Genomic DNA, 25,022 nt, shown 5'->3' on the forward strand with positions numbered 1-25,022 from the left:
GTTCTCTGCCCGGCGTAGAAACTCAAAGACAGATGCATGCCATTCCACCACAAGACACTACTGAACAAAACATAGGTCCGTGTTCAGTCTCGATGGCGTCAGAAGCTGCTCTATCGCTCAAGTTGTCTTTCAGATCTCCGTAATCAGACCCGTCGTATCCAGGATTGTTGTATCCCACGACAACGTCATCTTCATACGAGCTGTCGCTCTGAGGTCAATGATCGGGTGCCCCCTTCCTTTTAGAACCGGCGTTAAATAAACAAATAAATAAAACTACTACTGTTCAAATTGAAATTATTATCATCTCTTACCTATGCCCATTAACTTCTTCAAGTGTATTCCGTGAAGAATATAAGGTAGGAGAGTTGTGGGATTGGTTAGCAAGTTTTTACCCTCGACTGCGATTCACAGCTTCCCCTCTGCAATGCTGTACTTCGAACCTCAACCACACACATCAAACCAACAAATCGAAACAACTAGCCCACTGGACTAGGCAGTACAACTCGTTCTTCTCTGAATTGCGTGAGTACGCACTAGGGAATGCAATAATTTATACGGCTAATTTGTTCTTCGCCCCGGCACACCGCTATGCTAGTACCGGACAGTCTCACAACCACAACCACCACAGCAACAGCAACGACGAAGACAACATATCCACCAAGCAAATCATGTTTTTCGGGACTGGAAATCGCCAGACATACGGCTTCAAGTTCTCAACGTTTCGAGTAAGAACCTCGCGTCTAACCCGCGTCGCCGTATCCTCTCCGGCAATCATCTGTAGCTGCTTGTCATCCAAGCCCATGACCAGGTCAGGGGTGAAGATCTTGAGAGGGCCAGTCTTGGAATCAAGCAAGAAGTGAAAGATGACCAGCTGCAGCACAACATCAACGAATCGCTTCCGAGCGACCTTGTAGTAGCTACGGAGGGTGTCATGGACATCCTCTTTGACCTGCTCAGCGTTGGAGCGATCGGTTGTGAGCTTGGAGAGCGTCGACTTTGACACCCACCAGCCTGCAGCTCCGGAAGACCCGGTGTTTTGTTGAGTGGTAAAATCGAAGGGGTTCCCGTTGTTGTTCGCTCCCAGATATCCAGGCGCCCGCCCTGGGAGTCGCAGCTGTGGGAACTCCGAAAACCGGACTTGTGTTAGTACTCGGGCTACTTGCAACAGTGCCATGGGCGTTGTAGACGCTCGCCGGGCCAACGGCCTTGTTAATCGCTTCCTGGAGTCTAGTGGTCTGCGACACTTGAAGATTGCTGTTGAAGTAATGGTTCATGGTGTAGGGCTGTCCGCTAAGCTCGACTTCAAGGAGGAAGTGAGCGTGATCTAAAGCTCGCTGATAAGCTGCACGGAGCTTGGGCAACAGAAGGTGGTCATGCAACATTTCAAATGTGTTTCTGTCGGTACACTTGAGTCGCAGTGTCCTGAGAATGAACTCTTGGACGATTACGATCGCCTGGCTAACATATTTCAAGACCAGTGGCTCCCACTTCTGTGTCTGCTCTTTGAAGGCCTGAGCTAGCAATGAGCCTGGGAACTAGACTTTTGTTAGTGCTGAGTATGATATCCTGTCAGAATGCGGACTCACCGAGCCAATTTCGGCGGTGCGAGATCGGTGGAATAGAGCTTCGATGCGGCTCAAAAGCGAGTCATCTAACGGCTTGGGGCATTGAAAATCCATATGCTCCAGCATATCGCTGACGGAACGACCTGACTTCGGGCCCATATTCAGATTCAACACAGAGCCAGGACCGACTTTCTCCTGGTCTTGCCCGTCAAACTGTAGTGTATGACCATACAAGGTGAAGACCTTATTGAAAGTCTCATTCAGATTGACAATGCGTGTGATGAGTCGAAACCTTACGTCCTGGCCGAACATGTCCATTCCATCGTAATGTCCGTCGCGAGCTCGGAGAGCGGCCTCCTGGAAATCTGACGCAATCCGGCCAAGGTATCTTCTCTGAGCATCCGGTCGAGACCGTGAAGGTCCCATACGCTTGAGTTCGGTCTCACTCTCGTCAAGCATGCGCTGGATTTCGGCCTTGACGTTATTGAATTCCTTCTTGGAGAGGTCGCGCAGCAAGTCACGCAGACGGATAGCGAGGCTGCCAACGCCAACCCGGTTCGTCGATCTGAGTCTGGACCAAGGACTAGCAGAGAAGAACGCCTTCTCCGATGAGTTGCGATCAGTCATTGTCGAGGTGCTATTATCCGCACTGAGGTTCTTCACCACGCAGTATCCGAGGCGCAGGGAGTGGCGTTCACCCTCAACAAGCTCGCATACGATCTGCTGAGTGGCGCGCTCGGTGGCAAGATCGGGTTTGGTAAGAACACCCATGGTTCGAAGTCCCTCTGGATCAACCTCTTCGGCAAGGGTGAGAACCTCCTGCGTCGCAATGTCGACATTGCAAGGGATGACTGCCAAGATGATGGTGCGCTGATCTTTGATGTATCTGTTGACCATGTTCCTGACGATGACAATGTCATTATCGGTGGTCAGGCCCTTTGTAGACGTGCGGAAAATACCCGGGACGTCAATGACGGTCAAGTGGTGTTGCTGGCATTGCATGGTCAGCAAGTTTCATGAACAGACAACGTCAAATTTGAACGTACGTCTGGGCCGTTGATCTCAATCTCGAGAATGTCTTCGGCAAAGGTCGAAAGCTTCGAACCATCTCCATCATTAACACCGCGAAGTCCCATTGCTTCGTTTGCCTAAGGAAGATAGTACCCATCAGCATCAAAACTGTAGCATCCGAAGGGGGCTTCTACTTACCTTTGAAAAGACTACCGCCCACGCGAAGTCGTCCTTCTCCATATTCTCATGAAAGAACGCGAGCTTTTCCAGTCACTCCTTCCGATCCTCGTCGGAGTCCTGGCTTGGAATGATGGAAATCCGAACACTCTCGAAATCATCGCGGCGACAAGTGATCTGGGTCGCGTAGCGGGTGCAGAGCTCGGGAGCGCGAGGGAAGGCGAAGCCTGTCACGCTCTCCAGGACAGAACTCTTGCCCGAAGACTGGTCACCGACCATAACAAGTTGCGGAAGGGGGACCAGGTCGGCGATGCCGAGCTCGCGGAGTTTGTCGATGGTCCGCGAGAACGCATCATCGCCGAGCGACTCGTAAGCAGAGTCGCCGACGTTGTGGTTGTCTCCCATGTTCACTCTCTCTGTGGATTTTCGCTGGTACCAGAGAGATCGGTTAGTAAATAAAGGGAATGGAGTAGTGGGAAAGGAATCAGGGTACGAAGAACAAACTTGAGACAATCTTGGGCAGTGAGCGAAGGAAGATGGCTAGGTTGCCGTGGTTGACGAGGGCAAGTTGAATCCTCGAGTTTTGTGGGAGGAAAAATAAGATAAGATGGAGACAGGCCAGTACCTGTTGTTCAAAGGGAAGGAGGCAGAGGCATACCTTCTAGGTCGGGTGGACAATTATGTCAGAACGAAGAGCGGATTCCTCAGGACAAAGGGGAGGTGACCCGCCGTATGGCGTGCCCACTGCCGGCAAAAAGTGAGAAAGTCAGGCAGAAAGAGGCCATGGAGATGCACTTTTACCGGGGCACAATGACTTGACTGATGTATTCGAAGGCTCTGGAGCAGGCAACATTCTTCTATGTCTCGTCCTTCGAACCAGGCAAAGATGAGACAGTCTTTGGCCCTTTACTGCCCATCAGAAAACTTCCCTTCATAAACGAATATCACTAGCCCCATACATAGTTGATGTTTGATGGGAGAAGGGGGATACAGTTCATTTTTATGTCAAACTGCCTCGGCGTGTTATCAAACACTCGTTCAGTCATATTTATCAGTACTTTCTCCTGTCAGGTCTTCGAGCCTACACTGCCAGGCCGTAAGGGCCGAAACGCGAAGATCTTGGCCGAATCGACTTCTACAGATCGATCAGTTGGATTACCTTTGATCAATGTCGGCTCAATCTCTGAGCTAACACCTGTGAATACATCAATGACGAAGCATAACCAGAGTTAGCTAAACGATGTCTTTACATCGCTAACGACCTTTGACCAGTACTAGAGTATTCGTAGTAATACAGAGGCGTCTATAATAGTATCACGTTAGCTCCACCCTCGCAACTACACCTCACAACTTCTCTTCCAACATTTCATTGCACCTAGAACCCTCAGGTTCAGAAACCGTCCAGACCAGATCAACGAGACACTGGCCCACTTGGACTAGGCATCACGAAAACAAAAAAATCTCTTCGACGAGCAGTAGGTACATCATAGATGGAGTGGAACGAAGGCAGAGTCGAGCCTTATAACGGCAGCCAGTCGGAAAGACAACAAGCATCACGTAGGCCTGTCGTTCGAGATACCAGATGGCATTCTCAATGCCGGGTAACCTCACCTTACTCACCTTCCAATCATGCAAGAGCTTCAAAACACCCACACAAGCTTGAATACCTACGCCGAATCACAGTACTTCTCTTCCCAGAGATGGTAAAGATGCCATGTGATAACTTATCATGAGTCAGTCAGCGGGTTTCAGAGCACTGACTCCAGCGACTAATGCCACCCTAAAAGACCTCACGGCAAGACTGACATGTAGGTTTTGTCGGTATAAAATGACATTGCTGATGCTGATCTACTCAAGCCCTGATTGCTCGTTGGCATCGCTACTGAATATGCTACACAATAAAACATAGAAATGAGAAGACACGTTGTGTCGTGCCGTAACCTGACTTGCTGCAACTTTTCCGCCTCCCGTTCCCAGGGTATTTCCTCAACCGGATGTTGGCTTCTTCTTGTCCATGACGCCCTTCAACACCTTAAGCTTCTCTTCCGTCACCTTGATTGCCTCTTCGATCTCCCGCTCATCCATGCGGTCCTCTCTGACCCTCTCCTCCGCCGTGCTCGGCTCCATTGCCCGCTTTCGCGTGGGCAAGTTGCCATCATGCAGGCGCTCCAATCCGACTCTCTCCTCCAGCCACTCCCAGAGTTCACTTTCTTCGCGTCTCCACATCTCGTCGTACGCCGCAAGACGATCCGGGTAACCGTACATGCGCATGTCTCCAGATGCTTGTCTACCGGGCAGGCCAAAGCCGAACCACGTCGCAACGAGGAGACCAACTAGGAGACCGTACATCATGTTGCCCGTGAGAAGTGGTTTGGCAATGTCCAGGATTGGCTCGAGAATGCCTCGCACAGGCTCCAATGGACCCCAATCCGTCTTGGGAACATGTTTGGGCCGGACCTGCTCGTCTTCAGCATCCGTTGTTGAGCCTGCCGCCTTGCTCTTCTTGCTCTTCTTCTTGCCCTTGGGGCCTGAGCCCGCTCCCGCACCGCCTGCGCGGGCTTTGGTAGATACAGCCGATTTCAGACTGGCGAAGAGGTCTTTGCAGTACTGAGTCTGACCATCGTTTGCTCCCTTTTCAATAGGACCTTCATCATGTTAGCTCGTGTCATTGAAGTCAGCCAAGTCTTCGGCACTCACCCTTCAACCAACTCTTGCCCGTCCACTCGATAGTGCAGTTGGATTGCACTCTGGTAGAGTTGTTGTCGGCCCACGTCAAACAATACTTCGTCTTGACGCTGAAAATGTTGCCGTTCGGCACATCGGGGGTTTGTGTGGTGACGCTAAAATTGATGGCTTTCTCAAAGTCCAGATGATCCAAAGTCTCCGTAACAAGACATTTTGTCTGCCTTGGGCCAATGGCTCCATTGAGTGGCTTGATGTAGGTGAAATATCGAGATTTGTTATCGAGAGTCAGCCCCTTCTTGTCCTCCATAGTCAGTTCTGTGCACTTGGCCTCAACAGTAAGCCATTTGGTCATCCAAGTGACCGATGCTGGACCGAAGAGTAAGTTGTACACCTTGCCCAGAGGCGCAGGGATAACGTCGTCGCCGACAACCCTGTCGTAATGCGTATCAGAGTCTCCGCAGTCTGTCGCCGCATGAGTGGCCGGGCCGGGAAAATCATTGCCACCAGGAGCAGCACCGACAGCCTCCTTGACGGCATCGGCGACAGCGCCATTAGCACCTGCACCAGATACCTTGCGAGATACTGTCTTTCCGCCATCAGGCTCAGCGTTAACTTCTGACAGTTGGGTGACATCTTGCAAGTCTTCCGCATCATCGTCTTCGTCGTAAACGTCGTCGTCGTCGCCAGAGTCACTCTCCTCATCGGTGCCGGACAAACTACCATCATCAACTTCTGCTACCACAGCACTATTCGCGTCAACCTTTTCTGTCTTATCACCACCAGTACCCTCCAACTGCACTCCGTTCAGCGAGCTTTGTAAGGTCGGGTGTCCGAGTTTCCAAATGTTGACAATCAGATCGTAAGTCGAGTCTCGACTGGTAAAACTGGCAAAAATATGCTTGGCGTGGAGGGTCGAAATCATGAGTCCGTTCTTGAAGACCAGGGCCGTGCTACGCTTCTCGACGCTTACTATTTCGTCAAAGCTCATGACGAGCGTGGTCGACCAGCCGAGGATGTTGCTGCTAAAGCACAAGTGGCCTTCGGATACGTATAGGCGGCCGTGCGCCAGGATCTCGCGCTGCAACGCACAGCTGTAGTCTTCGATGAGGTAATCGTCGTCGGGCACGCTCTTGAAAAATCCATGGAAATCTCGGTTGCGCTTCTTGCTCGCAACCGCAAATCCAGTAAGTTTCGGTACGCTCGCGTTGGCTTGAGGGTGAGCAAGAGACGCGTTAGCCGCAGCAATGGCAGCGCCAATAGTAGTAGCCGTACCTCCCGACACAGCTGAGCTTCCTCGCTTGCGATGGCGTCCAATGGCGCTTCGAATACTTCCACTGCGCTGGACTCCGGAAATCTTGTCCTCGTGGATGCTGCCCTGCGGAGGGGTTCGGTCGCCGGTGCTTCCTGGATCGTACAGTGATTGGGGTCTCGCCGCGTTTCGGCCGTCATCTACTCCGAGGTCGCGTGTGGCAGCGGCATAGGCAGCGTCAGTCGGAGCTGACTCGCTTCTAGCTCGTGCGTCCGATTCGGGGAATTTTGCTGTAATGGGCGTTCCTGCATTGCTGGCTGTGTCTGTTATACCTAATTGACTGAGGCTCAGCTCGCCCGACCCAATGGTCTTGACTGCAGGCTCTTTCTCCATGGTCGAACCTGTTGCGGATGGAGGCGGCGGCTCGACCTCGGGTTGCTCGTCGATCTTGATATCGGGGGGTTTGCCCACGTTCTTGTTCTTGGGAGGGGTCGGTCCTATTCCGGTATTCTGGATGGTACTTGTGAGCGAGGTCGCGGCGTTTTGCGCAGCCGAGAGGACGGATGAAAAGAAGCCGCTTCCGCCAGATGGAGTTCCTGGGTTGCTTGCGGTCCCGTTCTCGGGGGTGGGCGTCAAAGGCGCGAGGGTTATGTTGGACAGTTTGCTTGGTCCTAAACTTCCAGATCCTGATCTACCCCTGCGGTGAGCAAGCATACTACCCGTGGCAGAACCACCATTCGTGTTGCCTGAGGCAGTGACAGAGACCTCGGGAGCGGGCTGCGGAGCTGGGGCCGGCGGAGGTGATTGAGCGTAGGGTGCGTTGTGGTCGGTCGGCGTCGGAGGGGTATTGACGATGACGGGCGTCTTGTCGGCGTTGGGCGGGGTTTGGGGTACGAAGGAGGTGTCGATTCGTGAGGTGTTCGTGGAGGCCCTGGAGCGACGTCGCTCAGGGGATTGCGTTGTTGATTGTTTTACGCGAGATGCATCTGCGTCGGTGGTCGCATTCGGTTGTGGCGCGGTCGAACTGTCTAGAAACGGCTTTGTGGTTGTGGTGAGGTCAGAGGTGGAAGCAGTGGCTCTACCTCGGTCTCTAGTTCTCCGCGTGTCTCGGTCGTGGTCGGGGGTTTCGTCACCGCCCAGGGACCGGTCAGGGCTCGTGGCGGCACTGGGAGTCTTTTTTGACTTTGTAAAAACACCTTTGAGACGGCCAACGGGGGATGGCGATCTCGTGGTGTTTTTCTTGGGTGGCACAAGACTTGTGAAACTGCGTTTGGAGCGCAGAGACGAATCTGTCGACGATTCGACGGATTGCGTCCGCTTGGCAGAGAGAGTGGATCGCGCCGAGGCGATCTGGGAGAGTTGGTCGTCCAGTATCTGAGGTTGGGGTTCAGGCAAGTGGGTTGCCTGAACGATAGGGGAAGAAGTGGTCAAGTAACCTATTTGCGAAGGATGTGTCGATATGGCACTTGGTCGAGAGTGCTGAGAGAAAGATCTAATGAGAGGGGGCGGAAGTCGTCGTGGTTAGATACTTGGTACTGTACTCCGTACGGATGGTTACATGAAGAGACGAAACAGTAGTAGGAGGTGGTCGGGGGAGACATGGACGACCCTGACCCCGTTTGTTCGCACTCGCTTGAAATGGAACATTCGTCAGGGACACGAGTTAAATGTGCTGAAGGGACCCCCAGGCAGCTGTCATACGGCGATTGCGGCAGAGAGTGGATGAGGGGGAGCTGAGACCCATGGGCCATGGAGCAGAGAGAGAGCACAGGAGAAGGAGGGCGGCGTATCAGCCCCCCTCTCCCCTCCTAGTCTCCTAGTCTCCCAGTCCCAGAACCCCCCGGACCAGTGAGAACTGTCAGACCAAGGATGGCCAGAGCAGCCTACTACGGACGCTAAGCCCGCTGTCCTTTCTCTGTCTCTCCACTTGATATGCACAAAAGAGAGACGGCGCCGTTGCGGGTTGTGCCAGCAGACTGGGGCCGAGTTGCGTAGCACCCGTGGTACGGATAGTAGCTAGGTAGGTATTCGTAGCTCGCCTCGTCATTCGATGGAGACGCCAGTGACGATTTTGACCACTGGGGGGAATGCGCCATGCGAAAAGACGTGGCCTTGTGAGGTGGTGAAGAGCACGGAACAAGTGCGCTCGGATGCATACATATGTAAGGTGGTGGGAAGATTGAAGGATGAGGGTGCAGAGAAGCCCCAACCATGTGCATACAGTAGTAGTACAAGGTAGGTAAGGTAAGATGGGTAAGACGGGATAAGGAATAAGCAGGAAATGATGGAAGCAACCAGTAGAGATGAAGAGAGACAAAACATGCGGGAAAAGGCAATATTACTCACTGATGATCGTCAAATTCAGGGTCTTCCAGCGACAGCATGCTTGTGGCTTCGGTGCTGGCCTCGTCCGCGTCGCGGGTGTCGTGGGCGGCGTGGCCGTGCTCGTTGTAGTGGTCGTAGTCGTAGTCGGGAAACCCTGTCGAGCCGTCTTTTCCAAATCCAACAAAGCTGTCCGTGTCATGGACGTAAGAGCCGCTGTCGCGTCTGTTGGACAGATGGCTGGCATCATCGTCTCTGAGTGGTGCAGGCGTAACAGCTGGAGCGGTAACATCTTCCCCCTTGACCCCTATCAGCAAAGCGGCCGTTGCGGCAGCGGCTTCATCTTCTTGGGCTTCTTGTTTTCTGCGGCGGCGCTTGGCTGCGATTGACTTTGGCAGCAGCTTGCTCAGACCTCCTCCGCTTTCAGTGGCGCCGTCCATGGCTTCCTAGGATGATAAGGTGTTGATTTCCTGGGGTCGTTGAAGCTCGTAATTATCGTACTCTTTCCCGAGCAATGTGCGTCTGCAGTCTGGCGGATTGGTGCTGTCAAAGACTATACGCGCATTGGTTGCGAAGAGTGGGCACGATGATCATGGTCCGCGGGTGCAGGGAATTGGCAGTATGGAAATTAAAGTCGAGAAGACAAGACAAGCTTGGAGAGGATCCGTAGGGAGGTGCGATGCGAGGTAGGGGTAGACCGTGGACCTGGTGTATTGTTTGTGTATGACGGGGAATTATTTGGAAACGAAGCCGCAGATGTTGTGACGGTTTTCGAGTTTATGCGATGCAGACGGGGCTCCGTTTAATGTTGTTTCTTGCTTGGGGGAGGTGGTGCAAATGCAACGTGCAAACATGAAAAGGTGTATATGTATGAATGAATGGGTCAGGCCATGGGTGAGAGAGAGAGAGAGAGCAAAGATCGGTTCGCACTTCACGGAAAATGGTAAGTTTGCAATCTCTTTGGAGACGCTGCCGGAGCCGAGGATCCCAAATGAGAAAATGAAGTGAAAATCCGAGAAGGAAGGAACTCCCCAGGTTCCAGGTGGTTGCCACCTTGATTTCTATTCGTACCTTTCGTACCTCCCGAAGTCGTCAGTTTTCCATTCTGGCGGCTGGCCGAGGAAAGAACCCCAAGCCGGAGCTCTCTTTCCACGAAGAGCGTCATCGTCACTGGAGGCGAGGCAAGTTCCTGGGCCAGGCCGGCACCTTTCCTCCTTCCTTCCTTGGCTTGAAACGGAAGGGCCCAAGGGGTACCTCCAAGTGTTAGTGCATCCCCATTACAGAAGCCCATGTACCTTACTCCGTCCACAGCAAGGTATCATCCCCTCCACCTAGTTCTCACATCCTCATAATCCTCTCCTCATAACCCTCAAAATAACCAAGTGCACACTCACATTGATGATTGGCATAACCCCCGATTGCTTCCATCTGCCCGCTTCCCGAAAACGGTCCATTATTACGAGCGGCCTGGAACCCTCAGAATCGGGAATCTGGGGCCGTCAATCTGGCCAGCCTCAATGGAGCCACCCATATACGGAGTATACCATGTTATTGCTGCATTATTCGACGCCCGCCACCCGTGATCCGGGAAAGACACTGCGCTGCTATTTTTGTTCATTGGCATCTCTTTTTCGGTGGATCTATTGGCGACTGCGCAATCCCAAAATGCAATCCCCATTCCATCCTCACGCCAGCCAGCCTACCAGCCCATGACGTTTCCACCTTGGAATTGCGCCTGGGACCTAGGACCTGCATCGGGATGATTCCGCCAGATGCTCCCAAAGTCAATCTCCCCAGGACCCAGGAGGCTGTGGCTGACTGCCCGGCTGTGACTGCCCCGGCCCTTAACAGGAACAAGTATCATCTCCTGAGTTTCCGACTCCCGCCTCGGCTCAGATCACATCTCACCACCGGCCGGCCAGCTCCCATTCCACTCTAGCCGGATGCACCATCACCACATGGTCTCTGGCGTAGGTCGAACCAGAGAGACCAGCAGATCCCAACCAGCGTATCAACGGCTGGCCCGGAGCCTTTCATCCCACCTTTCTCACCCACTCAGCCCGACCCAGGCCGCCCAGTCTGCGCTCCTCCTCCTGGCGATGCATGCACGTCTGGCAGATTCGCAGATGGGTTTCCCAGCAAGGTTTCGATGGCTGGCCCGATTCGGGACGGTTGTGGCCGTTGGGTTGTCCGTTTGGATCAGGTGCTGGCTTGGGGGGAACCATACCTACGTCAGGGGCCTCTCTGCAAGTGCGAATTGTGTCTTGCGGGTTACGGCTTACGGCGTGCAGTGGCCCTTCTTCCTCCTTCATCATGATAGGCTCGTCTCTAGAGCGACGAGACACCGCGCAACTGGATATTGGACAATGTCCCTCTCGCCCGATTGTTAGGGCGGGACAGTTGGCAGCCACAGCACACCCAGTTTCCAACACTCGCATACACGATGCCCAAGTTCCTGGGTTTCTTTGACATGCATTTTGCGTCATCCAGAATCTCTCTGAATGTTGGTCTGTCTCAGTTGCGCCGCTTGCTGTCATTGTTCCAGTCTAGATTGACAAAGTCACTCACTTCCTACTAACCTTCCAGACGTCGCGCTGCTATTGCTTGACTGTTAATCAACATAATGTATTTGACAATGCAAGTGACGATTGGTGGCTTGAATACTTTGATAATGTTGAATGCAAATACCTATCTGTACAGTATAATGACCTGCTTGATTGTTTCGGTGCTTTGTATTATGTGCCGTGCTGTGGTACAGCAGGACTGGCCTCTCCTCACAAAAGCCGTCTGAAGTCTCTTTTGAATTCACTAGCAACATCATCGAGATGTCATTAGTTGGAGTTGATAAAGCTAGCTTCCAGCAAGTCGCTTGAGGCAATTACTAGCACCTGGTGACGTGGGATTGGTCTCTTCGCTTCCTTTTGACCTTTACAATTTTGGCAAGGTGCGTGGGTGGCCACCAGCGGGAAGAAGACGCTTTGGCGAGCGAAAAGCTTACGTACTCTAACCGGCCCATCCAGGCCCTCTTTAGCCCCTTCTACCTAACTGGAAGCGTACCAGTGACCACCAAGCATCGTCCCTCCCGCAGTGCGCACTCATTGTCCACTTCCCACCTGACTGCAACCGGAGAAGTGAACAAGCGGGGGGGGGCATCTCTTAGCGACTCTGGGGAAACCTCCGCGACCGCAACACGCGACCCAACCACCGGCTACCGAACATCAAAGGCCGGTTCGTTGGACCTCCTCCGTACCTCCATCGGCGCATGTCCGTACATCCCTCCACTTGCCTCCCCTACCTACCACCGTCTGCACCGGTCTCAGGCGGGCGTGTGATCCAGAAGCAAACGTGCGGACAGCCGACTTGGACTAGAAACCACCCCCAACTTCCTCCGATCCGGAACAGGCACCGGCACCGTCCCTTGACACATCACCGGCAGCCTACCTGCTGCCTATAGTTCTTTTGCGATGGACGAATCTTCGCTAGTCAAGGTAACCTCAACCTTTCAAAGGCAAATGTGAAACAATGTCTAGTACCTGTTCTAACAACAATTAACCACCTTAGGCGCATGACCACGCCAAAGCAGCCTCCAACGCCCAACACCAGTCCGAGACGACGGTAGCAATCAACGAACACGCCCTCGCCGCCGGCGAGTTTGCCAACGCCGCTCGCGCGACCTCGAGCATCGAGGCCTTGCGCACCCTAAAGCTCCTCGAAGAACACCACCAGCGCCTCGCCGAACTCCTAAAGATACCCTATGACCGTCGCGCCGCCGCCGCTAGTCAGAACCCCTCCTCCGAGACCATCGACGAGAAGCAGGAATCGCAAGCCTCCGATGCCACGAGCGATGCTTCCTCACCCGATGATGGTCGTACCAAGTCCGGATCAGGCCAGCAGCCCACCGGCGCCGGCAGCCCAGTTGCTACCGTAAAGGGAGTTCCGTCCCTGGCGGCGCAACAGCGCCGGTACCCGAGCCGCGAAATGACCTCTTCAATCGCGAGCAACCTCGCCTCGGCGCGAGGCATCCGCGGAAGCAGAAACCGGAGCCAGCCCATCCCGCCGAGCGTTACAAACGACCAGGCGCCGGGCAACATGGAAGTCCAAGCCCGCAGAGACGGATCGAGGACAAAGATGCAAAACGTCCTCGACCGGTCCGGCAAACCAGGCTGGATCCCCCCAACCGGCACCAACGACTCCCCACGAAGGGAATCCGAACCCAAAAAGACGGAAGAAGTCGCCTCGCCGGCCAGCGACGACGGATACTCCCGCTTCTACAGCACCTTTGGCAACATCATCAACCGCCTCTCCGCGCCCCTCGCGTTCGCAGGCCTACCCCTCATCACCGAAGAATCTTCTTCGTCCACCTCATCTTCCATCCCAGGACCCGTCGAACCGCCCGCAGAACCGGCCCCGGCAAAGCGCAACAGACTCAAACTCTCCCCAGCCGCCCCCGCCGAACCAGACCTCTCAAAAATCTACTCCCGCGCCACCCTCCGCGCAATCTCGGCAAACAACCCCAACGACTCCTTCTACGTCGTCCCGACGAGCGGGCACACAATGTCCTACGCCAACATCCTCAACTTTGCAGACAAGGAGAAGCGCCGCCTCGAGGCCTCGCTCCACAGCGGCCTCGGTGGAGGCGGAGGCGGAGGCGGCAGCGGCGCAGGTGACAGCCTCATCGAAGACGACGAAGACGACTTTGTCGACGCGCGCGAGTCTCCGTCCGTGATGGCGCCAACCTCCCCCGGCGTCCGAAGACGCAACGCCAAACCTCGGACAGAACAGAACCTCAAAAACACAGTCGAGGAACTCTACCTCGAAAACAGGGGCCTCAAAGACATGCTCGACAAGCTCAGCAAGCGGCTCCACGCCTTCGAGGCCACAGCGCAGAATTCGAGTCTGGCGCTGGCGGAGAGTATTCGTCTTCGACGGCCTGGGTCGCCTGCGTCAGCGGGGGTGACCGCTACCCCTTTTACTACCGGTGGTGGTGCTGGTGCTGGCGTCGGCATGTCGAGTACCGACACCGTGTTAAAGGCGCGGAACAAGGAGTTGGAAGAGCAGATGGCCATGGCGATGCAGCGCATGGAGGCGCTGGAGAAGGAGAACCGCACAATGGCGCGGACGCTAGAAAAGTATCGCGAAAAGTGGGAGAAGTTGAAAGCTGGTGCCAAGGCGAGGCGTCAGGCGCAAGGGGGGGCAGGGGAGAGTGCCGAGGCGGATGAGGCTGCTGCTGCTGCTGCTGCTGCTGCGAGTTGATACTGTAGTTCTCCCTCCTTGATGAAGAACAGTTGACGTAGATGACATGATGGAATGAAAATAGGAATCGGAGGCTTGTTATACCTCTCTCACAGGGGGTATCTCTTCTCAAGCTATAAAAGTAAACACCTCACCTAGACTCAGCCCTCCCTCAAGATGTGATTTCAATCATCTGCTCTCCTCGTCCTCCGGACCAACATAATGATCCCCATTCCACCAAAAGCTCACGCTGAAACTCACACTCAGACTGCGGACGTAGTGCCACCACCCGATGGGAATATACAACACCTCCCCGGGCCCCAGCACGCAATCCCAGTACCGCAGGCCGCGAAACTCCTCGAGCTCCATCGGATCGCGACCCTCCGTGTCCGGGTCCCAGCCCTCCACGGCGCCGACGTCAAAGGCGCTGGTGTTACTCATGTCCACCTTCTTGACGCCCTTGTCACCCCTCTCATCCTCTGCTTCTCCTTCTTCCCCATCTCCCTCAGCATCTTCATCATCATCATCATCAAACCCCCTAGGACACAACGCCTCCGAATCCCGCGGCGCATATAACCGCAAATACTTCTCCCCGACAACCTGACACAGCAGATTATGATACCCATCCGTATGCAACGGCGTAATCGTCCCCGGCGGTCCAAACCACGCATTCACAAGCGGCACATCCAGCTCCGGCTTGTTTGCAGTCTTGTCGAAAGGGTGCGCCGGCGGCGAGGTGAAGCAGTGGTCCGGCGTGAGTATGTCGTTTAGCAGGTGCGGGAGCTGTGCAAAGAGTTCGTGTTGGGCGAGGTATGTCGTTGCCTTTTCCGGTCCTGGCTCTGGTCCTGTCCTTGTCGTTGTGTGTGTTGATATTGTCGTCGTTGGTGTAGTAGATGGCGAAGCAGACGCAACGACGCGCGCCACCAACTCCCGAAACGGAATCAACTCCTGCGTCCACCCCTCGTCAACATAACTCCGTCCAACCTCCACCGGCACAAGTCTCCGCCCGCCGTGCGTCCTGGACATCAAATACGCAGGCGAAGACCACGGTCTCGTGGAGAGCGCAGGCCAATCGTTCATCAGCGACGTTAGGACCAACGGCTCCGGCCCCAAGTCCAGATCCAGGTTCCCGTTTTCGTCTGCCTTCTTCTCCGGGCGAGGCCGGCCGTCCAGGTACGCTTGAAAAGCCGACATGGACACACGATCCACGACGCGAATAGGCCGCTCAACAGGCGGCGTAAATGTGCCCGAAGAAGGGAACTTCGCCGGGAGAGGGGAACCCAACGAAGACGGTGGTATCAGCCGCGCGTCGTCCAAGTACCCAAGCAACCTCGAAATCGTCCTCCTTCCACGCTTCAATCCCGCCCCGCCTGCGAGGATGAGCGCCTTATCCAGCACGGCGACGAGCTCATCCAGCACTTTCCCCTCGTCCTCGCCCTCGTCCTCGCCCTCGTCCTCTTTCCCTTCATTCTCCTCATCCATCTTCCCACCCCGCTTCCTCCCACCTCCCTCCCGACCCCTCCCCGCCCTCTTGGCATAATACAAAAACGCCACCGCCGAAAACTTGAGCAGACTCAGCTCCGTATACAATAACCTCCAACAAAACGGCAGGTCCGCGTAGACGTAGTCATAAAACCGGCGGTAGGTCCGCTCAATCTCTGCGTCGAGGCGAGCAATCACAGACTCTTCCTCCTTCTCCTCTTTCTCCTGCTCCGCCTCCGGTCCCGACGACAGTGGTGGTCGTGGTTGTCTTGATGTTGATGCAAGGTCATCCCCATCCAAACAACCCCCCACCGACGCGCGCAGCCCCAAAACCTCAAAAGCCAACCCCTCCACAACCCTCAAGATCTCCTCTCCAACGGGCCCCAACCCGCGCTCCGCATCGCTCTCGACTCGCGCTTCCGGGTGCGAAGACGACTCAGAAGCAGAGTACCGAAGCGAAGACCCGGCGCGGAGGTGGCCGATGACGTCGGAGTGGATTGATACCGCTGTTTCGCTGCACTCTGCGATGAGGGCGGGGTTATCAAGGATGGACATTTCGGCTCCCTCTTTTGGGACCCTTTTTATATCTTCCCTCCCTCTCCTTTTTTTCCCTCGCTTTGCCTGTTTTTGATTTGAGGTGATGCGATGTTAAAGAAGCTGGGCGTGGAATCAGTCATGAGTTGGATGGCAGGTGGATGGTTGTTGAAGCTTGGCCAATTGTGCAAAGGCCCAAAAAAAAAAAAAGAGTTGGAGTTGTTTGGCTGAGCGGGTCTCGTCTGATGATGACAACTGCGTCCTGCATTTTAGCTCGGGAGCATGTCGGATGAACACAATTGGCTTCAATCAGTCGCCTTCCCAAAGTCAAAAAAGGGGACTAAAAGGGGGTTGTTTATAGACCTTGACATTATGACGTCCAGATATAAACATAGACCACCTCATCACATCTCCTCAGCATATGATTGAGACATTCCTTTCGCATCCTCTGCCTGTGTCATAATCGCGTTGAATTCGCTCTGTTGAAAGGAGGTTCTGTATACTCTAACATGTCCATACTCCTACAATACCGTCCTGTCGTCCCTCAACCAGGTAGCCGTCCTTGACACGTACACGCTCCACAACGGCCGGCGTCTTGCCCTCTTCGGCCTCGGAGATGCCCGCGCCGCAGTCCCATTGCCGGCCTTCCACCTTATCGTACACCTTCACCACGTCCTCGCCTGCTGCGCTGACGATTCTCCGCTCATCAAACATCATGCTTGTGATGGCGTTATCGTACGCATAGGCGTCATATATAGACCCTGTACGGAGATCCCAGATCTGTTGATGGTTAGCGATGCCCTAGCTTAGAACGGGACCAAACTCACTCTAATGCTCCTGTCCATGCTACCAGTCACGAGGTGAACATCATCGAATTGCAAGCAGGTCACCGGTCCTGTGTGTCCCACTAGGCTTCGGTGAACCTGTCCGCTTCGCAAATCCCACAATCGAACCATGCCATCGGCAGTACCGCACGCAAGAGCAGTCTCGAAGACTTGAAGCGCACCTATGAAATCGGCTTGCTGTGCGGGTGCCCGATTCGTCTGCCTCCAGGAGCTTTCACTGCCGAGAGACGCGGATGCCTGCGCTGCCGCCCACATAACGTCCAGAGTCTGGACGCATCGGCCCTTTTCGAGATCCCAGTGTCGCAACGTCTTGTCTGCCGAGCCGGACACGAGCGTGTCATTTCTGAAGTGGAGCGCCGTGATTTCGTCGACATGGGATTGCAGGGTGTAGAGATGGCAGTCTCTCATGCTTCCTTCAGGAGGCTCGACCGGTCCATCGTCGGGGTTCTCAAATGCGATGCCGTCTTCATCTTCGTCCCTTCCGTACTGGCTTCCGTGGGGATCGTAGTGTGCCTTGCTCAAGTCCCAAAGTCGAATCGTAGCGTCCATGCCGCCGGTTGCGAGGAAGTTGTCGTCCACTTGCAACGTGCGAACTGAGGCCGTGTGTCCATCCAGCAAACCGATGCATCGTCCAGCATTAAGATCCCAGACCCTGATCGAGTCGTCCATGGCCGAAGTCACCATTGTTCCGAAGGGTGCGTCAAAGTCGAGAGCCGTAATCGTGTCCTGGTGCGCGCGGATTTCCCTAATGGCCGTGCCAGCCTCGAAATGCTCATGCAAGATTGGCATCGATTTCCGGCGGACCACCCTCTTCTTTGCCTTTGATGCCGGCGTGCCAGCTGTCGTTGGGAGCTTCTCGTACACCGATTGTGACATGAAACCAGAGTCGTCCTCACCAGCCAGATCTTCCTCGGTCTTCGTGGGTGTGTTTATCGCAATCGACTCGGCTTCGTCTGCGAGCTCTTGGGCGTCTTCTAACCGTGTCTCGACATCAATGACTGAGTTTCGTTAGTACCAGACGAGCCATCCAAGAGCTCATATGATTGTGCAACTCACGGTCATGTTCCAGCAATGTTTCCTCCTGCTCCAAGTTGGCTAGTCTGTCCAGGATGATCCGGCGCATACCGTGCAGATTGGCAATCTTGTTGTCAATGTCACGAATCTCACTACTTGCCATGTTCTTACGAACACCCAGCATCTCCAACTCGTGCATCATCGAGGCCTTGTCTTTCTTCAGATTATGCAGCGCCTGCGGTGTGCCGGCAGTGTTTTCCGTATCCTCCAAAAGCTTCCTGCCCCTCGATACCCGCCGTCGGTGCTTCCTACCTTCTTCCGTCAGGTCCGGGAAGCTTGCTTTGAAGCCCTGGAAGAGGGAGTAGGAATTGTCGCTCTCGGGAATGTTCGCTAGCAGTTCGTCGGGCAAATACGTCAGGGCGCGATGCTGGATCTCCGTTGTGGACAGCTTGGACCGGACCATATCTGTCGGTGTCGTTTTGGCCATGGAAAACATGCTTCGTTGGATAGTTGGCCGCCGAAGCTGCTTGTGGACCTCGGCCAGGGCGCCATGGTAGTGGTGATGATTATTGTTCCCTTGCTCGGACAGAGGACCCATCAAATGGCTCGCAGTGGACGTGACCTTGCGCCCGAATGCTTCTATACCGCGAGTCTACCAATACGGCACTCTGGTCAGTCATCAAGTCACGACGAACAAGTGGTCACGCGAGTGGCAAAGGTCGACCTACAGACAGGACGGATTGGTCGTCTCCGGCGGCCGCATCGTCGTGGAAGCCATACTGGTCGTGATCCGAGGCGGCCATGCGTACGTGTGTGCTCCCGTCCGATGCGCGCGACAATGAGTGGCACAAAGGGGGAGGAGGCGAGGAAGAGGACACGGGGCGGGAAAGGAGAAAGGTGGTGATTTCGTAGCTGGGCGTTGTGGGAACAGCTCGCTCCGGGTTTGTGCTTCTTTTCGACGGGGTCGAGTTTTGTCGTCTCGGTCGAGAATCAGATACGTATCCACACTCCAAGCACTGATCCCGGCAAGAACCCGGTTGGGGACGCCTCCTGTCTGGATGACGCGCTAAACACCCGAGAAGCTCCCTGCACGGGGCACACGGGCAACACGGGACACCTGCGCACGCTAACGCCCCGATGTGGCCTACTTCATAGGGAGTACGAGGCTGTAAGATTTGGGGGGCCAATTCTACTGCAAAAAGATGGCAAGGGTCAGTGATTGGTGCCCGCTTAAGCCACCCGATCCCTTGGGGGCAGCGACCTGCAGATGCAGTGCACGGGGGGTCCGGAGACGGGCAGCCTCGCGCTTGTGGTGCGTTGGGACGAGTTTTTTTTAGTTTTTTTCTCCCCTGGGTGCCCGCCGCCCGAGAACTGGGCTTGCTTGGCTTGTCCCTTTTCGCTGGGAGCGTCATCGGCCTCGGTTGTCACCCGCCCGCACCCAGCCAAATCCTCACCACTGTCAAGCTTTTTACCCTTTATGACTCGTCGATAAGCAGTCCGAATGCGTTACCCGCCCCAACCCGTCGTCCAAACTCCCACTGCACACCAGCATAACATCCAGGGACTGGTCTATCAATACCCAACCGGCTTTCAATCAATTGACGACGAAATGGACTCTCTCATTGACCTATCGGACCCCTCCAAGGCGTTGGATTTGTCCCGCATTCGCTACCAGTTGATGTCGGTTCCCCCTCCAACCTCCAACGCTGTTTGTTGACTCCCTTTTCGTCGATCACATCTAACGCCAACTATCAAAACAGTCGTCTCGAAGATACCATCACTTTTCACCTTATCGAGCGGGCCCAGTTCGCCCGCAACAAAACGATTTATGTCCCCGGCGCGCTCAACATACCAAATAGTGAACTGAGCTTCATGGACTGGTACCTCTGCGAACAGGAGAAGCTGCAGTCCATCATCCGCCGCTATGACTCTCCCGACGAGTACCCCTTCTTCCCCGAAGCCGTCCAGAAACAGATCCTCAAACCCCTGCACTACCCGCGCATCCTGCACCCCAACGACGTCAACGTCAACAACCAGATCAAGGACTTTTACGTGGACAAGTTCCTCCCCGCACTCTGCCCCGATTTCGGCCGCGAGGACCGCGGCGAGTCCCAGGAGAACTACGGCTCCTCGGCCACCTGCGACATTGCCTGCCTCCAGGCCCTCTCCCGCAGGATACACTTTGGCAAGTTTGTCGCCGAGTCCAAGTTCCAGTCCGATCCGGAAAAGTACACAAAGCTCATTAAGGCTGAGGATCGCGAGGGCATCGCAGAGGCCATCACCAACGCCGCCGTCGAGAAGAAGGTCCTCGAGCGGCTCAGGCTCAAGGTGCTGACCTACGGCACCGACCCTTCCATCGGAGCGGGCCCGGAGAACCAGGCCAAGATTGATGCCGATGCCGTGGTGGCCATGTACAAGGACTTTGTGATACCCCTGACCAAGGACGTCGAGGTCGAGTACCTCATGCAGAGACTAGAGCCTGTAGAATAGACTACGAAATGAAAGAAAATTGCTCAAAATCATGTTTCTTCTTTTTTTTTACTGGTTCCCTCTTTCTATTGAGATGCGCTCAGGTACTGCTCTACCGCCTGCACTGCACCCTCCCACTTGCTAGCCTCAATCAAGATGAGGTGACCGTGCGACTTGACACCCATCTCCTGGAACGCGCGTTTGCTGTCCGCCACCGCCTTCTCCTCATTCGTGAACGGAAAGGAGCCGTGAGCCACGGCGTGCTTCACAAACACCTCGTCCTCGGGGTGGAAGTGCCACAGCGCCGTGTCCGCCTTGGCCTTCTTCCCCTTCCTCTCCGTCTCGGTGAGCGTCGACTCGATCTCCTGGTACGTCTTGGACAGGATCAGGTAGTGCGTGAACTCGTAGGGCTCCTTGTCCTCGACCGCGGCCTCGATCTCATCGACGAGCATGCGGTACATGGGCGGCGCGATCTCCGAGGGCATGTTGATGAGCCTCTCGGTCAGCACCAGGCCCACCTGCGCGCCGCTGTCGTTGAGGACGCGCGGGACGGCGGCGGCGAGGGCCGGGTTCGTCTGCGACTTGTCCATCATGTACTTTGCCAGCTCCGCCATGGCGGGCTTCTGGCTGTGCTCTTGGACGTTGAGCGCCGTCATGAGCGCGTAGGCGTCGTTCTCCTTGCCGTCGACCTTGACTGTCGAGCCGATGGTCGGCTGGGACAGGATGAGGTCGGCGAGGCCTGAGATGTCGAAGAGCGTGGAGTCGACGTCGAGCAGCTGGCGCAGGAGCGTCTTGGTGCCCTGGAAGTCGACCTCGGGGTCAAAGTTGAACCACTCAAAATCGACGTTGACGACGTCAAAGTCCTTGTGGGCTGAGTGAGTAGGATGATCTCTGGTGAGGGAAGGCAAATGAGTTGTCTCTCACCTCATCGTCGGAGCTCTCGTCGGCCATCTGGACATCCTCCGCAGGCTTGGCCTCGTCTCTCTCTCTCTTCTTTCCCATCTTGAAATATTGTGCTGTGATGCAAGGACGCGGTGATTAAGTGGCGGGTTCGTTGCGAAGAAGATTGAATTATAAGAGTTATTCGCAAGGCTTTTGATTATGAGTTTGTCACTGTACACAAACACACAGGTACCTTTGATGGCGACCGCATCGGTGAGGATGAAATTTTTGGTGGGGGTGCCCCTCACTAGACTGATTTGGGACCAGCCGGCAAGACGGCCCCGTTCTTATCGATAACGGCGCCGCCGCCGTTCGGGTTCCCGGAGTGGGTCTCCGCTTTGTCGTCAAGTCTTGGAACTCCTTCTGCTTGAATCGTCGTTGGCAAACGTCTCGTATACCTCAAGCAGGTGTAAGACCATTTCTGACATTATCTTAGTGACGCATTTCAGTCCCTTACGCGAATGGAACGGTTTTGCGAAATGATCAGGAATGCAGAGACTCTCGGGTTCAAATCCGATGCACTTTGGAAAACAGAAGACTTAATCGATTGATCCAAGCGATTGGAGGATTGATTGGCGGGAACACGACAAGAAGCACTTTGGCTCGGTAGCTTCTTTGTTTCTCAATACCTCATGCGGTGAGATAACGATTCACAACGTCTACAACAACAAGCAATCCATCTCCCTGTCGGAGCTCTTGACCGACGTGGACCAACCCGTCACCGGCGAAAATGCCATATTACTTGGCGACTTCAACCTCCACCACCCGGGCTGGGGTGGAGATGGGGTTGCGCAAGTTGAGAAGGACGCCGAAATTCTCCACCAGGCAACAGCTATGGCAGTCATGCGATGCTTGTTACCACCTGGTCTGAGGACTTGTTCACGATCGGCTACCAACTCTGGCGACTTTTCAACCACCATTGACTTGGCATTTGCCGGTCGGAGGCTTGAGTCTCGGGCTCATTCAACCCGAGCGCTGTCAGTACCTGGATTCGAATCAGATCACCGTCCCCATCATACCAGAGTCTCAGTTGCGCCCAACCGAGACAAGGAGCCACGCTTCAACTGGGACAGAGCAAACGAAGAGAGATACTGCGAAGAAGTCGAGAAGCAATTGCGTACGGTCGGCTTCCCAGATATCAGAACTCCGGATGCGGTTGATGATTACGCCAAAGCACTTGTTGTGGCCATCTACCAAGCTGTGCGCCGCACCATTCCTTGTTATAGGAAGACTGCTCCGCGGCCGACGCCCGAAGTGGTTCCGGAAGACGTCCAGCGCGCACCTGAGAATGAGGCGAATCAGCTTCGCATTCTGCATGAACTTCGTTCTCGACGCGGCCAGCGTGGTCAAGAAGAGAAGTACCGCATTGCAAAGAATGAAACCCGTCACGCTACCAGCATGCACAAGCTAGCTTGGTTTCGAAAGAATGTTGCTAGCCAGTCTCTTCAAAGACAGGGTCTTCATCAATTGGCGAGGCAGGTACCATCGTGGAGCCAGCCCCAAGGACAGGTCCATCTGAAGAGACTTATACGACCTGACGGGTCTGTCTGTCAGACCGACGACGAAAGCCTTCACTGCTTCAAGGACAAGATTTGGCCCAGGACGAGCGATGCTTCTGACCCGCCAGCTCCTGAGGTACCCGAGCTTGACCCCAGGCGTTATCAACTCTCCACTCCTCAGTCCATCAGCGATCAGGAATTTCACTACCCATTCGCCTCAGTGGAACGAGGCAAGGCTGCCGGACCGGATGACATCATCAGCAACGCTCTCAAGGTTGGGTTGGAGAAAATCTACGGTTACTTCAAACACCTCGTCAACGCGAGCTTCAAAAACTTCCATCACCCGCTTTGTTTTCGGGACGCGACAACGATTGTCTTTCCCAAGCCTGACAAGGAGGACTATGCTCAACCAAAAGCGTATCGGCCCGTAGCCTTGCTGTCTTGTATAGGCAAGCTGCTGGAAAGGCTGGTGGCGGCACGATTACAATTGCTTGCGGTCCAGTACAAGTTTCTTCCAAACAGGCAGTTCGCATGCGTTGGTAGGAGCACCACCGAGGCCCTGGAGCACATATTCAACTTTGTTTACAAGGCATGGTCCTTGGGGAGTCAGGGAAGATGCAAGAGGCGAACGACTATGTGTAGCTCAGACATCTCGGGAGCCTACGACCACGTTGACCGGCAAGCACTCCTTCGCATTCTGGTCAAGCTCGGTGTCACTAACTGGTTGGTCGAGTGGATAGCATCCTTTCTGTCCTTCAGGAGGTCTAAGCTTCGCGCACCAGGACATACATCCGACTGGTTCTACGTCAACATCGGTATCCCTCAAGGAATCCCTCTGTCGCCCATCCTCTTCATCATTTTTGCGGGCCCCATGCTTCACATATCCAAGCACTTCAGCTTTCCGTCAGTCGAACTCTTAGACATTCAGTTCTCTGACGACTTTTCTCTCGTGGTCACCTCCGACAGCTGGGATGAGAACTGCGTGATCATCGCGAAGATTTTCGAGCCATTGTTCAGATGGGCCAAGAAAGTCGGCATTGATTTCGACCCGGGCAAATTCTTGATCATGCACTTCAGGAAACCCGGCAGCAAAGGTCCCGTTTGCAAGGCGTTCCCTTCCATTGAAGGCATGCCGTCGTCTTGCGTCAAGCAGGTTGCGAGGGTCCTTGGCGTGCAGGTTGACGTGGAACTCACCTTTGCCGCCCACGTCTACCATATCATCAGCAAAGTTCAGCAACGTTTGGGACACTACAGCTGCATGTCCGGCTCTACATAGGGACCACCGACGATGGAGATGAGGCACCTCTATGTCACCAGCATCCGTCCCATCATCGCATACGCCTGCGCAGCATGGTACATCGCCAGGAATCAAGATTGCCAATGGAGCCTGCAGTCTAACATGGTGGACCTGCTCGATCGCCTCCAGTGCCACTGTTTGCTGCAGATACCTGGAGCCATGAAGTCTACGCCCAAGCTTGTCGTCCACAACGAGATGCAGATCGAGCCCATTGCCCTGCATCTCCAACGCGTGGGAGCGGCGCATCGCGCCTGCAACTTTGACACTGCAGAAGGCCAAGCCTTGAAATCCGTCCGCGACTCACTCCCCCCCCCCCCCCCCCCGGCAAAACATCTTTCACCCATTTGGACAGAAATCCATACCAGGTCCAGTACGATCGCGCCATGGAGATTCGTCGACACGTCAAGAACGGCCTCTCCGATGAGAAGGCGGCAAAGTGGAGGAAAAACAGACGGGCCATGGAGAAGGACATCAAGGCCTGGACCAAGGCCACAACACACGACCAATTCGTCGATCTTTGGTCGGAATATCAACAAGACGACTCCGACAGAGAGTCGCAATCATCACGCTCACCGCGCAAGTTCTCGATCGCGCAGCAGCAGGATTGTAGTAGCACGGTCCTCAGCTACTATCAAAACCTGAGCCGGGCTCAGGGTGCCATTCTCATTCAAATGCGAACCGGATTCATTGGACTGAATT

General features: G+C 54.8%; 8 protein-coding genes across 8 annotated transcripts; 2 read left to right on the forward strand and 6 right to left on the reverse strand.

The window, feature by feature from the left end:
• Positions 1-484: 484 nt before the first annotated feature.
• Positions 485-3,158, reverse strand: BDP81DRAFT_491561 (interferon-induced GTP-binding protein Mx1; the record flags this gene model as incomplete). Its single annotated transcript, XM_060595314.1, has 5 exons — positions 485-1,101; positions 1,160-1,535; positions 1,587-2,555; positions 2,612-2,713; positions 2,901-3,158. 5 exons carry the CDS (start codon positions 3,156-3,158, stop codon positions 608-610), a joined length of 2,199 nt encoding a protein of 732 aa, XP_060443686.1. The 3' UTR covers positions 485-607.
• A 1,581-nt stretch (positions 3,159-4,739) lies between these two features.
• On the reverse strand, positions 4,740-9,449 carry BDP81DRAFT_450839 (GRAM domain-containing protein; the record flags this gene model as incomplete). Its single annotated transcript, XM_060592579.1, has 3 exons — positions 4,740-5,398; positions 5,451-8,179; positions 9,034-9,449. 3 exons carry the CDS (start codon positions 9,447-9,449, stop codon positions 4,740-4,742), a joined length of 3,804 nt encoding a protein of 1,267 aa, XP_060443687.1.
• Positions 9,450-10,708: 1,259 nt separating this feature from the next.
• Positions 10,709-11,691, reverse strand: BDP81DRAFT_472657 (uncharacterized protein; the record flags this gene model as incomplete). The annotated part of the gene is made up of 3 exons (XM_060594626.1): positions 11,589-11,691; positions 11,061-11,539; positions 10,709-10,852 (listed from the first exon to the last, which is right to left on the reverse strand). Exons 1-3 carry the CDS (start codon positions 11,629-11,631, stop codon positions 10,709-10,711), a joined length of 666 nt encoding a protein of 221 aa, XP_060443688.1. The 5' UTR covers positions 11,632-11,691.
• Positions 11,692-12,118: 427 nt separating this feature from the next.
• Positions 12,119-14,262, forward strand: BDP81DRAFT_376989 (uncharacterized protein; the record flags this gene model as incomplete). Its single annotated transcript, XM_060586763.1, has 2 exons — positions 12,119-12,497; positions 12,571-14,262. The coding sequence occupies exons 1-2, from the start codon at positions 12,474-12,476 to the stop codon at positions 14,260-14,262; spliced, it is 1,716 nt and encodes a 571-aa protein (XP_060443689.1). The 5' UTR covers positions 12,119-12,473.
• On the reverse strand, positions 14,233-16,610 carry BDP81DRAFT_376993 (uncharacterized protein). The gene is made up of 3 exons (XM_060586764.1): positions 16,036-16,610; positions 15,759-15,957; positions 14,233-15,698 (listed from the first exon to the last, which is right to left on the reverse strand). Exons 1-3 carry the CDS (start codon positions 16,276-16,278, stop codon positions 14,431-14,433), a joined length of 1,710 nt encoding a protein of 569 aa, XP_060443690.1. The 5' UTR covers positions 16,279-16,610; the 3' UTR covers positions 14,233-14,430.
• An 83-nt stretch (positions 16,611-16,693) lies between these two features.
• BDP81DRAFT_376994 (mitochondrial division protein 1) lies at positions 16,694-19,146 on the reverse strand. Its single transcript, XM_060586765.1, has 4 exons — positions 18,845-19,146; positions 18,159-18,768; positions 17,085-18,100; positions 16,694-17,037 (listed from the first exon to the last, which is right to left on the reverse strand). Exons 1-4 carry the CDS (start codon positions 18,917-18,919, stop codon positions 16,762-16,764), a joined length of 1,977 nt encoding a protein of 658 aa, XP_060443691.1. The 5' UTR covers positions 18,920-19,146; the 3' UTR covers positions 16,694-16,761.
• A 377-nt stretch (positions 19,147-19,523) lies between these two features.
• On the forward strand, positions 19,524-20,635 carry BDP81DRAFT_430770 (chorismate mutase). Its single transcript, XM_060590641.1, has 2 exons — positions 19,524-19,796; positions 19,877-20,635. The coding sequence occupies exons 1-2, from the start codon at positions 19,618-19,620 to the stop codon at positions 20,604-20,606; spliced, it is 909 nt and encodes a 302-aa protein (XP_060443692.1). The 5' UTR covers positions 19,524-19,617; the 3' UTR covers positions 20,607-20,635.
• On the reverse strand, positions 20,628-21,716 carry BDP81DRAFT_407531 (p21-C-terminal region-binding protein-domain-containing protein). The gene is made up of 2 exons (XM_060589021.1): positions 21,510-21,716; positions 20,628-21,448 (listed from the first exon to the last, which is right to left on the reverse strand). Exons 1-2 carry the CDS (start codon positions 21,585-21,587, stop codon positions 20,672-20,674), a joined length of 855 nt encoding a protein of 284 aa, XP_060443693.1. The 5' UTR covers positions 21,588-21,716; the 3' UTR covers positions 20,628-20,671.
• Positions 21,717-25,022: the final 3,306 nt, after the last annotated feature.

The sequence above is a fragment of the Colletotrichum phormii genome, assembly GCF_030913505.1.
Source record: "Colletotrichum phormii strain CBS 102054 chromosome Unknown BDP81scaffold_13, whole genome shotgun sequence".
Lineage (NCBI taxonomy): Eukaryota > Fungi > Ascomycota > Sordariomycetes > Glomerellales > Glomerellaceae > Colletotrichum > Colletotrichum phormii.